We start from the raw sequence: 15,325 nt of genomic DNA on the forward strand, positions 1-15,325 counted from the left end.
AGGTTTAAATGTTGTACAATAGTACCTCCAATTACACTACTTACATCCATGTACGTATCCGAATTCGATCAACCTTTCAACCAATTGATGATAGATATTCGCAACCTCATATTGGAACTTCGCTGCCGTTTCCCTTTTAAGTACCCGAACGATATACCTGCCTACGCGCCTCTCTGGAGACGTTACAACTTGATCAACAATTACGATATGGGGCTCGATGTTTTCTGAGGTTAGGATAGTGGAGAGAACTTAGGTGTCGCAAATCGTAGGGGGTGCATTGGGGAGTTTGGGGAGTTCTGGAGTTGACATGGCTAACACCGTGGGCTGGCGCGACTTTAAAGCGTATGTTTTTACTTATCCATCTAGAGATGGAGTTCAGAGATATCCCCTACTAACTTGGCAAAGTCAATTTCTAGCTTATATCATAGTCTGCGGTTTACTGTAAGTTATCTTAAACTGTATGCGATTCCCGCTTGTTTTTATACTCAACTCGACTACAGTGCAATCTTCTTCCTACTTTACTTTAATAGAGCCTTTGCCTCCATCGTCTCCTACTTTATTCGTACCTATACCTGGCATCGATACCGCATCTATATAGACATACAAGCGATACAATGGTCACTACTTGGTGGTCGTATCTTCTTTACCGGCCTTCGATATCATGGAAATAACGAGACTATCTTTATTCAGAATGGACATATCACCTGGTCGTACTGGCTGCGCAGGGTACGCGATGTTGGTCTGGGTGGTGGGAAAAAGAATAAGGAGTCCGGAGATGGTAATACATCGGATACTAGGAAACAAGCGGAACTCCCCTGTCGTGTCAATATCGTCGTTTCTGGGATCGAGTGGTTCGTTTATAATCGTAGTGCCGCCTACGACTCTATACTTGAAGCAATGTCTGTGCCCCCTCTGTCTAAGCACGGCGATATACTTGACCGAACCGAGGGCCTGGCGAATAGCTCGTCGAAGCCACGACAGCGGCTTCGCAAGTCTCATGAGAGGTCCGAGCATGTCGAAGAAGGTAGGCAAGAATACGTTGATGAGAAGGACGGCCTTGAGGCTCGCCCCCGAAGGGCCTTTAAATCTACTTCTACCTCCGATGGTGGCTTCGAAACGGCGGGTAAGGGAGACTTACCTCAAGTATTACAAATACTCCCAATTCATTTCAGATGTGACAAGGCAGCTCTTGTCATGGGAAATGAGAATACCAAGGCCGTTCTCATTATAAAGTCTAAGGGTCTGTCAGGAGAAGTTGATGCGAGCGATTGTCAAACTCCGGATCCCTATCGACAGCTTTTTAAGATACATTTTGACAACCCAGTACTTGAGATGAGAGAAAACGACGGGTTCAAGGAAGAGCAGCTTGCCCGGGCTGTTAAGGACGAACAAGTCGCAAAAGCTACCAGCCCTGTACCCCCAAGACCATTCTTTCGGAGACAACGCCGCAAGGTGGTTGGACAATTGCGGAATATGGTTCCATATTGGCGGAAGTCTGTCGAATCATTTTCGGCAAATTCTCAAGATGAAGATGGCCCTAATGAAACCCGCATACCAGGCTCAAACCAATGGCAAGGGCTTTCCAGGTATCTCAATGACGACGACGACGACGATAGACTTCGATGGTCGTCAGTCGAGTATGCCAAGGTGAATCCCGTGGTTGATAGTCCTAAGGGGACGTTAACAATACTCTGGGATGTTCCCGGAAAAGTTGCACCACGTGGCACAATATATTCATCAAAGGGCGAAGATAGTGTATCCGATGATATCAATGGAACCGTCGCGCCGGCCTGGGCGATTAATCTGTCTTTAAGCGGTGGCATAATAAATTACGGGCCGTGGGCAGATAGACAACGAGCTGAACTTCAGAAGGTATTTTTCCCAGGTTTATGCAAGGATGCAACTCCTGCTCAGAGGCTACCATTCGGCGCGGACCGTGTGCCTACACGGTTTAATTTCTATTTACAATTTGATGAAGAGGTCATATTACGAGTTCCTACCCGTGAGGATTCCAAGAATTGGAAGTGGAAAACCGAGGCTCTCACGTTGAGGCAGCATCACAAGCAAGGTAATCGACGTGAAAGAGGCAGGAGTCAAAAGTCTACCGCAACTACAGCTGCAGAACAACGTCCGATTGGGTGGCTCGACATCAAGGTTGCGGCGAATGCTACCATCTCGTATGATATGGATATGGTAGCCAAGTCAACCGGATATACGAACACTCTAAAAATCGATCTTCCCACGACTGAAGTGTCGACTAGCGTAAACCATGGGCTCTTGTGGCGATCTGGGCGCCAGCAGATTTCCTGTGACTTGTCTACGCCTCTAAAATGGAATGGCCTCCGTACTTGGCGTTTTGACATCGAGGGTGACGGGCTCGAGCTTTTCATTCTGAGAGATCATATATTCTTGCTCATTGACCTCATAGACGACTGGGGGAGCGGGCCACCTGCCGAATACCTTTTGTTCACTCCTTTTAGATACCTTCTTAACTTGCAACTTCTCAATCTGAAGCTTTATCTCAACGTCAATGATGTGAATATCGTCAACGATCCGATCAACTTCGAGGAGAACACGTATCTAGTCCTATCTAGCCCCCGTCTGGTGGTAGACACTTCCATACCATTAGATAACTATCGTCCCACGAAAAATGCGATACCTTTCAAAGTTACGGTCGACCCTTTACGCCTCGGCTTACACGTGCCACCATGGAACACTCAGGCGACGTTCCTAGCTTCGAAGGATATAGGACACCTTGAAAGTCTAACTATTCAAGGAAATTATAATTATAATGCAACGACTTCACCTGCTAATACCGACACGCTTGTCCTCGATGTCTCCGGCCAGTCCCTCACCGCTCGCATCTATGGCTTCCTTGTTCGTTATTTCTTACAAATGAAAGATAATTATTTTGGCGACAACATCCATTTCAAGACACTAGATGAGCATCAAGAAGGGTTACGGGCCAAAGGAGCGGATCAAGATGCTCAGCCTGAGGATCGTCCTCCGCATAAAAAATCAAATGATCTAGATGTGATACTGAGCATTCGCGCTGATGACCCCAGGCTTTTTCTGCCTGCTAATATGTACTCTGCAAAGCGTTTTATACCAATCGAGGCTGCCTCTCTGGCCCTTGATCTTCGATTCACCAATTACTATATGGATCTTGATCTATCTATCAGCCCCCTAAGTCTTTCCCTCGGGGGCGAGGAAGAAGGCGGCACCAGCCCAATGAGTGCTATACCGAGCACTCAGCTCTTCATTGATGGCTTAGATATCCATGGGCACCGTTTGTTTGGCTTACCACCTATTGAGCCAACCTATCTCTGCAATTGGGACCTAAAAGCTGGGTCCGTCATTGGGGATTGTTCAACCGATTTTCTGACTACTCTCATAAGAGCAGGTAAAGCATTTGGCTTTACGCTTGATGATGACGAGAACGCGCTGATTCCACTCTCTTCTATTGTGGTGTATGATGTAACATTCTTGCGTGTCTTTGTTGAGTCAGTTCAAGTTTGGGTACACGTAGATGAGGCGGCGTTCTTGTTTTCCACTGCGGCAGTCGATGTTCAATTTAATGACTGGGCGCGGACACACTACTCAAGGCGTGCAGATATAAAGGTGCCCAATCTTGAGATTGCTTGCGTTAACTCGGAATCAGCAACGAGACATAGGTCACGGCCCCGCTCTCATGTTGATACGGACGTCTTCCTCCGAACAAATGTACATTTTGCGCTTATTGGGCGCAAGTATGATTTTGCACAGGAGAGGCTATTACAACAGGAACTTATACGCCGCCATGACCAACGAACGCACCGGACAGACTTTTTGCTACTTCCAAGCCTTCTGAATGACTTCGCGTCCGATCATGTCGACAACCCAGCGCAAAGCGTTCCCCCGGTTCCCCAGCCAGCTCTGTCTAGATCCGTTGCCGATAAAGCGTCTATATCATCTTTAGGCTCCTCAAATCGTTCTGCCAGGCTTCGCCATAAGAGCTCATTCCTTTCGTTAGCCAGCTCGTACAGCGGGAGCATTCTACGACCAGGCTCTATCAGGACCGCGCAACGATCCCGGGCTTCCGGCCGTACAGCCCTGAATTTTGTACCATTTAGAGATAGCGAATCTAAACAAGCCGTTCATTCCCGCGAATACTCAGGGCACTTTAGCGCCTATGGTGAGGCCGGGGATAAGAGAGAGCCGCCACATAGCAGCATAACCTTTTCAAGCCAATACTATGCCCCTTCATTTCCTCTACAGAACGTCAGACCAGACACCAAAGAAGCGACATTTCACAGTATTGAAGAGGACGAAAACGACACTTTAGACTCTTCAGGTTTTAGCTTAGACAGCCTGCCACCTGACCAACTAAATCAGAATTGTGCTCACCAGAGCTTGCTCCTCGAGCTTCCTTCCGGAATTACTGTCTTCCTTAACGCTCCATCTCTACGATCCATAGCGTCTTTGATACGAGCCTTACCACCTTCCGACCCGGAAGATATTCTTGATACTCTCCACATAGGAACAGTGACAGACATATTTGATACACAAAAACAAGAAGAAGTAAACGGGACTATTACTGATTTTGTCGTGCGGTTGCCGCAAGCAAACCTACGCTTCTTGAACTGTTCAAATGCCGATTCTACTGATCCGTCACAAGAGCCGCAAGATCAATATGATGTGTCACTCAAACAACTCGTGCTTGCTACTCGATCCGGATTGCCAGCCGACGTGGCCGACGGCAATGGAGATTCTCGGTTATCATTTCATTTCCGGCTTGCTTCATTGCAGGTCTCAGCTGCCGAGAGACTCGAAAACCTAGACCAGACGCAGGCTGCCATATTGGCCAAGATAGAGAGAGTTATGGTGTCTATGGGTACGAAAGATGTGAACTATATTGATGCAGATATAGGTGCTGTACAAGCTTCTTCGTCATCGAGCAAAGTGGAATACCTCGCTTCACTGATTCATCGAACGAATGTACTTGCATCAGAGACGGGAAAGCTTTTCTCGGAAACTCTTTCGGTTGCAGAAGAACGCTCGAAACAATTCACGTACCATGTCATAAGTAAAGGGCATAATGCGAGCGATGCTTCTTTTGTCGTTCGACCCTCAGCTATCCTACGGACGGCTTCCAAGCACCTTAGAACCTACGATTCTTGGAAACTAGTTACACGGTTACGCCAAATGTGGTCCGCTCTGGATGGCGATACTAAAGAAAACCTAAGACGAGACTGTCTGTTTGGGTTTTCTCAGTGTCCTGCCGACATGAGACAAGAAGTCACAACAGCTTTCGAGCGATGGCGCAGTTGGGATCTTGAGGATCCGAGGCATGCAGTGCTCTTAAACAACATTTTCGGCGAGATATCCAAGCCTAAAACTGACGCATCTAAACGAATTCCCATGATGGTCGTAGCAAGGATACAAGAAATTCAATTTCTGCTTGACCCTGGACCGAAACAGAACGAGGCTATTATAATAGATCTCACCTTGAGAGTCCAAGAGAGAAGTAATGGCATCGAAGCAATCGACGAGAAACCTGCCGATATTGGAGAGCCTCTGACACTTGTCAACGTGTACTGCAGCGAAGCTGGTCTCAAGGCTAACTGGGAGCTTTGCGAACTTGCAGATGACATCTTACGACTCTACAAGAATTCAGAGTCTTCAGTATCTGAAGAACCGCCACCTAAGCAACAGGACATAGCTAAACGCGTGTCGCCTCGTCCACTCCATGTAGTGTTTGTACTAGGAGATGGCGCAATCTCCCTAGAAGCTATTAATTTGAGTACCAGACTACAAAGCTCTGAGCTCAAGCTTTCAATACTTACAACTAGTGGCGCACAGGGTACTACAAGTTCAAACCTCATACTAGGCTTTGATTCGGTTTCTACAAGGGTTAAGAGCCACTCACAGGTGCTCGCCACTGCACGACTTCAACGCCCAAGCGTCATTATTGCACATGAAGTACAATTTAACGGACAGTCCTCGACACATACTATTAGGTCAGCGGCTAGTAGCCAGGATCTCGAGTTCATTGTGAAGCAGGATCCAATCGTGTTGGCCGAAGTTTTGGACTTACTAGTAAAGGATGAAGTTGCACAGCTATATGCTCTGGGGCAGAGATTCCCTTCATCTCCTGAACCCGAACAGGAGAAGCCCACAGCAGCAGGACGACTCTCAACGATCCAAGTCAATTTGGCTATGTTTCTAGACTCGTATACCATCTCGCTACCCTTGTTACGGTCTCTTACTTATACCATTTCCGGTGTCGTAGCGCGAGCGAATATGGCTGCTAACTTTGGCAGAGAGGTTATACTGGACTTTGATGTGAAGGAAAACTCACACAACATAGAAATCGAAGTCAATAATACACCACGTAGTATCTCCTTACTACAAATCCCCCCGACAAATGGTCGTATAACTAGTCACATGGCTCCAGGGGAGCACTCGATCACGGTACTGGCATCACTGGAACTTGTCAAATTGGACGCTTCGGCTGTCTATAGCTTGCTTACCGCACTCAATAGACCCGAAATTTCAAATGCTATCAACGATCTTCAGGAGCAAGGCAGAATAATAAAAGAACATGTCAACGAAGTCTTCGGCTCTCCCAGGCTCGAGCCCGAAAAGCCAGTCTCGCCAGTATCTAGCAGTTCAAAGCTCACATACTCTGTTCATGGTAGCCTTGCTGGACTTGAGATATGGGGTAATGCACGGATCAAATCAGACACAGAACCATATGCGCGTCTATCGTTTTGCTTAGATGCTGTGCAAATGCAGCTTACTAACAAGATAGATGGGGGCCCAATCCTAGAGAACCCCGAGATACATATCAACCTTCACCAAATAATGTTCAACATTGAGAAGGGCTCCGAAGAAAGTATGAGATCTTGCGGCAATCTCTCCCTTGGCGCGTTAATCACCGCCACAAGCCGCGAATCTGAAGATGGGATAGAGCTGAGATCTTTTGACTTCAAGTCTAACGGGTTTGAGGTGAACCTGTCGTCGGATACCGTGTCGACATTCGTAGACGTGCTTGGCTATATGGGCGACAAGATCAAAGACCTCGACACATCACGCGAACTAGAATATTTACGGAAGTTAAGACAGTCAAAACCCCGTATTGCCATTAATGATGAAGAGCAGGACACGGAAAGCGATATATTAGATTCATTCCTTTCCTCGATTATGTACTCTTTTGAAATACGGAATATACAATTCTGTTGGCTTGTCTCTACTCTAAATCAACCGACAATCGGTCAAGAGGACCTAGTCTTATCCTTTAAACGAATCGAATTCGCTACGCGCAAGAAGAACTCGGCGAAGCTCACTATCGAGGACTTTCAACTACAAATGGTTCCTCCAGGCCAGGACAAGTCTTTACGCTCTCTCAATTCGGCGCTCCTACCAGAGGTAATATTTAACATTGCCTTTGTCTCGACGGCAGACGCTCGCCGGCTAGCCTTCCAGGCAGTAGGTAAATCGTTAGATTTACGATTAACCTCCGCTTTCATCGTTCCGGCAGCACATCTCCAGGACTCTATCAGCCTATCGGCAAAGAATGTTCAGCGAGCTTCGGAGCACTGGGCGCCAATAGTTATGCCAGAGAAGGAGGTCTCCCGACCAGACCAGACTGTGGAGACGAGACGCTCATTATTCGGGAGCAGGAGATTAGAATCGCTTTTGATTGACGCTGACTTTGCCGGAGCTGTGGTGCACCTCACTGGGAAGAAATCATCAGACGAATCCAGTAGCTCGAGGGATCGTCCCGCACTAGCTGGCAAGTATGGCCAATTTAGCACAGACGAAACCGGCAGCAGCATGGTGCTTCGTACCCCAGGCCTGGCCTGGAAGACAGAATATAGAGATAACGGCCAAGAAGACCCAACCCTATATGGAGAGGTTAAAGTCGATCCTTCACGCAACATTCTCTACCCAACTATCGTCCCTCTTATCATGGATATTACTTCTAGCATTAAAAAGGTTGTAGGTGACGATACGTCCGAGTCACCAGTATCACCACAAATGCCAAGTGAAGATTCTGTTAAATCAAAATCTAATAGCGACGACAAACCAAAGTCTAATAATGAAGACAATATTCTCACTGCCGATCCGAGCGCCGTATTAGGACGTGTGAAGTTAAATTTGGGTCTACGCATTTGTCAACAGGAGTTTACTTTCAGTTGTCAACCTATCGGTCGTGTTGCTGCCACGACCCGCTTCGACGATATCTATATTACTATGAATACTGTCCACGCGGTAGAGCAAGGCAACTTCTTTGCCATCTCGGGTACTTTCAGCGGATTCCATACGTCTGTGCAACACGTATACTCACGAGAGTCTACGGGTAGCTTTCAAGTCGAATCCATCGTGCTCTCGTTAATGAATAGTAAGCACGTTAGTGGTACAAGTGGTCTCTCCGCCATTTTGAAGGTCAGCCCGATGGAGGTGGCGATCAACGCCAAGCAGCTTCAAGACTTCCTACTATTCCGAGAGATCTGGATTCCAGGGGAAGTCCGGCAAGGTACAACAGCACCTGTTGCGACGGTAACGACAGAAACAATTGCGCAAGCCCATCTTGTACAAAGATACCAGCAAGTGGCCGCCACAGCAGCATTCCCGTGGACAGCTACTATCTCAATCGAAGCCCTGAATGTTGTTGTCGACCTCGGACAATCCCTCGGCAAATCCAAATTTGCTATATCTGAGTTCTGGGTTTCGTCAAAGAAAACTTCAGATTGGGAGCAAAATCTTTGTCTAGGGTTTGAAAAGATCGGCGTGGACTGCACCGGTCGACTGAGTGGATTTGTTGCTCTCCAAAAATTCAAACTACGCACGTCCATCGAATGGCCAGAACGCGAGCAGGCATTGAACGAAACGCCGAGGATTCAAGCTTCAATCAGTTTCAGCCAGTTCAGACTTAAAACTGCATTCGACTATCAAGCGTTCTTAGTCGCAGATATTACGACTATGGAATTCCTTATGTACAACGTGCGTGAGGAGAGAACAGCCTCTGGTGACAGACTTGTGGCGATTCTTGATGGAGAAGCCGTACAAGTATTCGGCACCACCACATCGGCAGCTCAAAGCGTTGCCCTATGGCAAGCTATCCAGAAGCTTATACAGGAGAGAAAGGCAAGCTACGAGACGTCCTTACGAGATATCGAAAAGTTCATGAAACGGAAATCAATCACGAACCAACCGCCTGCTCAACAGATCATCCCAAGCAAACCTCAGACCGACAAGTCAGACATGAAGTCTCCTATATCCCTCAACACGGATGTGGTGGTGACGCTAAAGGCAGTTAATCTCGGCATCTTCCCCAGCACATTCTCAGATCACCAAGTCTTTAAACTAGAGGCTCTTAATGCACAGGCAAGATTCGCCGCGAGCATGCAAGACAAACGTATTCATAGCATCCTAGGCATGACTCTCGGACAACTGCGCATAGGTCTCGCAGGTGTACGTAGAGTCGAGGCGCCCAAGGCAGTCAGCGAGATCTCGGTAGAAGATGTAGTCGCAAGCGCCACGGGGTCAAGAGGCGGCACTATCTTAAAGGTTCCCAAGGTCGAAGCTATGATGCAGACATCTCAGAGCCCGGAATCCCGCACCATCGAGTACATATTCAAGAGCTCGTTCGAGGGCAAGGTGGAAGTGGGATGGAACTACTCACGCATCAGCTTCATCCGCGGCATGTGGGCGAACCACACCAAAGCCCTCGCGCAGACCTGGGGCCGCGAGATCCCAACCATGTCCGCGATCAAAGTGACCGGGGTTCCCGAGGCGGAGCAAGAGCGCAAGGAAGGCGGTGAAAGGCAGAAGATCACGGCTGAAGTCAATGTTCCGCAATCCAAGTACGAATATGTAGCTCTCGAACCACCTGTTATCGAAACGCCGCAACTCAGAGACATGGGCGAGGCTACGCCGCCGCTAGAGTGGATTGGGTTGCATCGAGATCGGCTGCCGAATCTTACACATCAGATTGTTATTGTCTCGCTGCTAGAGCTAGCAGGCGAAGTCGAGGATGCATATGCGAAGATTCTCGGGTCGTCGTAGGGAAGAAAGAAACCCGAAAGAAATGAAAATGGAAAAGGGAATAATTACCTACCTAAGTAATGAGAATGTATTATACAACAGGAGAGGTGGAGATGGGGAAATATCGTCGTCGTCGTTTTCTTTTTTGTCAGCATGCATGGCATGGCATAGCATAGCAGGGCGCAATAGATAAAATATTTTTTTTTATTCGTTTCGGAAATGGGGAATAGGAGTCTATGGGAAGATATATATTTAGGTACTTATATATACTCAGGTACCCAAGTGCCTACCTATAGTTAATCAAAGTTGGTATTCCAGGCGTAGATAGTATGAGTTTTTTTTATATTATCCCCCAAGCCTAGGCTCCTATAATGCAGGTTATTAGGAAATATAAATACACACACATATACATATATTGAAAACTCTCTCGATCGTGTCAGTAACGTTCCATACCGTGATCTATAAGACGCGTAGGAGATAAGTTGCCTGATACTTTAAATAAACTACGTAGATTATTCCTGAAGAATCTCGTTCGTGAGCAACCTGCCTTCTTTTACGAGAGACGGTTAAAGGGTTTACATAGGAGCATACGAACATATATTCCATAACTAGGTAGGTACCTACCTTAGAGAAATTATACATTAACTAAGGACTTTGAAGAACTTTCTGGGCTACCTTTATACTATCATCTACATAGCATGGCTCCTGGGATATACGAAACCTGACTTTTATAATTCAAGTATGGTCAGTATTAGATATTTAACGTGTATTTGTGTCCTTCTAAGTTATTCTTTTTTCTATACTTGGCTAAGAGTTGTAAGATTGGGCTATAAGATACTAGGTAGAAATAGCCATGATTCAAGGGGTTATCAAATCACACACCAAAAAATATGCTTATTATCACTTCACAAATCGCAAGATACATCAAAATCATTTAAATTCTTCATCTCGGTTGTGTCGAAAGTTACAGGCAAACCAGATGTATGACAGCTAATGAAAGTTCGGCCCTCAGTGCCTTTGCATAGCTTTTCTGTATCCACGGCCGCAGGTCATTCCTTTCCGACCTTTTGATGAAAGGCCGCATATTATATCCATGCGACGGACCCAACTAAAAACGATCCGAGCCGTCTCATGATATCCGCCAATAATGGCACTAGGTCGTAGTCTATAGAGCATCGAGGGAACTTGTTTATAGCTTGTCGTAGTACTATTGTTTATTGTTAGCATATGGTAAACTTCATGAATTGAAAGGCTTTCACTTACGTTGCTGACATCCGGTACTTCGACCTTGATACCCTTGCGCTTTCGCATTGTCTCGACGATTTGTCCGACCTTTGTGGTCTTGTCGAGGGGAGATCCACCAGGTAGTAATTGCCAGTGGTCGAAGACGAGTTGAGGGAAAGCCTGGCCGGATGTGGCTTGTCGGAGATCGCCGTTGAAGCCGAAAGACTCCATGATGGGTAGGTAGGCCTTGATTGTGAATAGAGGAGTACCAGGACGTTGCTCCTCGTTGAAGACGTGACCTCTTCTTCGGGTAAGGACACCGTAGACACCACCCATAGCTTGCTCGGGGACCTGGATTTCTACCAAGTAGACAGGCTCCATGAGAGCGGGCTCAGCAAGTAGCGCAGCAGCGTACAGAACACGTCGGGTAGTGGGGATGATCTGACCACCACCACGGTGGATAGCATCGGCGTGGAGGGTAACATCGAGGATGTTGAATCGGACGGCTCGCATCGGCTCCTCGGCAACGGGTCCTTCACGGGAAGCCCACTGGAAACCGGAGACGACAGAGTCCTTGATTTCGTTGAGGTACTGTACGGCCTTGGTCTGGTCAACCAGCAAGTTGGCACCGACAGTATCGGGACCGAAACACCAAATCTTTCGGGCATCGGTGACATCCCAACCGAAGTCGTCAGCTAGGATACGGGCACGAGCCTTGAAATCGTCACGAGGTCCGATCTTGCCCTCCTCGATCGTCTTGGCAAGCTCCTCGTCGATCGGCTCAGCAACCATGTACAGACGGTTGTGCTTGTTGGGGGACTTGGACAGAGCAGTGATGCTGGACTTGCCAGCAACGGTCTCTCGGTACTGGACAACGGGGTCGGAGATGATAAGGGGAACACCAGCGTGGTCCTCCTCGAGATCCTTCAAGCAAATCTCAAGATGCAACTCACCAGCACCAGCAACAACATGCTCACCGGACTCGGAAGTCGTGGTCAAGACACAAGGGTCAGACTTAGACAGACGCTTAAGACCTTCGACAAGCTTGGGAAGATCCTGAGCGTTCTTGACCTGAACGGATCGCTGGACAACAGGGGAGACGGAGAACTTCATGACCTTAAGGTTGTGGGCAGTGTCCAGAGTGGTAAGAGTACCAGACTTGAGAAGGAACTGGTCGATACCGACCAGACCGACGATGTTGCCAGCAGGCATGTCGTCAATGGGCTCGACCTTGCCGCCCATCATCAGAACAGTACGCTGGATAGCCTTGACGAACAAGTCCTCCTTCTTTCCAGGGGTGTAGTTGGGACCCTGAATGCGGACCTTGAGACCGGATCGGACGGTACCGGAGAAGACACGACCGAAAGCGTAGAAACGACCCTTATCGGAGGTCGGCACCATCTTGGAGACGTAAAGCATAAGGGGACCCTTAGGATCACAGTCTCGGATACCAATGGCAGCCTCGTCATCAGGGGGACCCTCGTACAGAGTCTCGGCACGGTACCTCTGGGCGGTAACGGGAGAGGGAAGGTGGAGAATCATCATTTCCAAGAGAGAGTCGGCAGCGGGAAGGAAAGTTCGCATGACAGCCTTGAGGAGCTGCTTGCCCTCCTTATCCCGGTCCTCGCTGGTAAGCTTGAGGTCAAGCTTGGAGAGTAGGGTGGTGATCTCGTCCTTCTTGGCGTGGTTCACAGCCGCAAAGATCTTGAAGATAGGGTCCAAAATGAACTGGTTGAAGGCACGCTCTAGGGGCTTGCCATCGTGGGTGCTCTTGGTAGTCCACTTCTTGGTAGCAGCGTTGAAGTAGTTGTCACCCTGGTTAATTAGTTAGTATTACACTAGGCGAAGAGAACGATAGAAAATTTTAATAATGAAACTTACCCATAGACGCTCCATCATCTTGTTTCGGTCAACACCGAACTTCTTGGCGTATCGGACGGCGAATTGGCGGATGGTGAAAGCCCAGCCGTGGAGACCGGAACCGAAAGCGACAGTACCCTTCTCGGGGTAGACCTGGATGTCACCCAGAGTCTTGTCGAGGTAGGTGGAGATGATGACGTTAACGGACTCAATTGTTCGGGAGAAGGACTGGTAAAGATCCTCCTTGGAGACCTGCAGCTCGAGAAGAGCACGGTCGACCTTGTTGATGATGATAACAGGCTTGATTCGCTCAGCAAGAGCCTGTCGTAAGACAGTCTCAGTCTGGACACAGACACCCTCAATGGTGTCGACGACGACGAGGGCACCGTCAGTGACACGCAGGGCAGCGGTAACTTCGGAAGAGAAATCAACGTGACCAGGCGAGTCGATCAGGTTGATCAAGAAATCTCGGCCATCGGCCTTCTGGCCAACGATGTCCTTTAGGTCATCGTCGTTGGGTAGGTTGCCGTACAGAGAGATGGCAGTAGACTTGATAGTAATACCACGCTCCTGTTCGTCTGCTCTCGTATCCGTAGCTCGGGCATCACCAGCTTTCGCGGTGGAGATGATACCGGCTTTGGCCAAGAGAGAGTCTGTCAGGGTAGACTTGCCATGATCGACGTGGGCAATGACGGACATGTTACGGACATTGGTAGGCTTGTCCATCAGTAGCCTGATCTCGTCGATGGTGAAGCTATTCGGAAGCGCATGTTAGCTCTGGCCATAGATGGACGTAACGGAAGCTTATCTCCGGGGTGGGGTGATTTTGGGCATCATGAAGGTGATAGAGGAGATTTCTTAGGCGCGTAAAGTAGTGACGATGAAATGAAATAAGATGAAGCTATATTATGATAGCTAAAGTAAATGCGATGAGACTTACTTGACCATCTTGGCGGTATTGATGCGAAAAAAACAGCTATGTGTTGTTTTTTTCTAATCAACTGGTGATGGATGAAAGCGGGGTGAGATTTGTGTCGATGGAAGTGGCCTTATTGCACTTCACGGTCGATACAAATCACCAGCGAACTCTTCTAGAGAGTATCGAATAGTAAAAAGTGGTAAGAAGGGAAGAGAAACGAAGCTTTCAGTGCAAAGTCGCAACCACCGACGACCAGCTTGTTCTTGCTTCGAGGGAAAGGAAAATTTGTCGGGGCAGAGTTGGGAAGGAGGGGTACAAGAGGAGAAAATTCACAGGCGGGCGGGTTAAGCGGGGCAATGCTTATCCATCCAAGAAATTTGGTCTGCAAGTGACATCAATTTTTGTACTGTCTGACCTGTGTGTGGTAGGTATATTTTTTGTGGTCTAGTGGGGCAACAGCCATTCCTTCCTTTCCTGTAGCGGCAAATTCACGGGTCAATAATCAAACGGGATAAAACAAATTCAGTTTATCGAGGGTTCTAGCCCTCTTGTTTTTAACCCTGTTTGACCTACTATTATTAATACGACTCACCTAAGATAAAGTTTACATACATACAGTAATACCATAGTACTTAAGAAGGCAACTAAACGAAATAGCGAAATAGCAAAACAGCATTAAAACATTCGTATTCAAGCTAGTTACAACATACGATATTTAGGTCCTGTGACGGTATGAACTTTACACCTTTTTGGAAAGTAGCTAAGCTACCCTGTGCGGGTATTGTGGATTTCATATTCCGATCTCTTTACGGTATACATACACGCCTTGATCCATGCTTCTATTCGGTGTGACTATCCATTATGCAAGAAACATGGGGAACATGAAGCCATGCATGTACGATCTTCACAATTTATACTATAGCTTAGCTGTTTGGTCTTTATATCGTGAAAGAGACCCGAAATCTTCCAATGGCCGTGAGGCAATTATTGGGCTGATATTAAGTAGTGTGTCAAATATTTACCATAGCTTGCTTATACTAAAAAAGCTGGACTACCTAGTTATCTCATTTTCAAACTTTACTGTGCTGAGTATGCTAGCAATCCTAGCAAAATCCATTTATACTTAGATGATTGGACACCCGATGAGTCAAGTAAATTAGTTTGCCTTAATTTGAAGTTACTGCGTATAACGCCACAGCTACATCTTGATCTAGAACCATCATACTGGGTCTTTTGGATAAGCTTGTATGCCAGGGGGTTGTGTTAGGGCAAAATGCCCTTACTGCTAAA

At 47.4% G+C, this 15,325-nt stretch overlaps 2 protein-coding genes across 2 annotated transcripts; one reads left to right on the forward strand and one right to left on the reverse strand.

The window, feature by feature from the left end:
• Nucleotides 1–307: 307 nt before the first annotated feature.
• On the forward strand, nucleotides 308–10,053 carry GL218_08813 (Protein CSF1; the record flags this gene model as incomplete). Its single annotated transcript, XM_033585623.1, has 4 exons — nucleotides 308–342; nucleotides 406–441; nucleotides 501–6,703; nucleotides 6,761–10,053. 4 exons carry the CDS (start codon nucleotides 308–310, stop codon nucleotides 10,051–10,053), a joined length of 9,567 nt encoding a protein of 3,188 aa, XP_033440163.1.
• Nucleotides 10,054–11,221: 1,168 nt separating this feature from the next.
• GL218_08814 (Elongation factor 2) lies at nucleotides 11,222–14,064 on the reverse strand (the record flags this gene model as incomplete). The annotated part of the gene is made up of 4 exons (XM_033585624.1): nucleotides 11,222–11,239; nucleotides 11,296–13,071; nucleotides 13,138–13,870; nucleotides 14,057–14,064. 4 exons carry the CDS (start codon nucleotides 14,062–14,064, stop codon nucleotides 11,222–11,224), a joined length of 2,535 nt encoding a protein of 844 aa, XP_033440171.1.
• Nucleotides 14,065–15,325: the final 1,261 nt, after the last annotated feature.

Source organism: Daldinia childiae, assembly GCF_008694065.1.
Source record: "Daldinia childiae strain JS-1345 chromosome Unknown Scaffold14, whole genome shotgun sequence".
Classification (NCBI taxonomy): Eukaryota; Fungi; Ascomycota; class Sordariomycetes; order Xylariales; family Hypoxylaceae; genus Daldinia; species Daldinia childiae.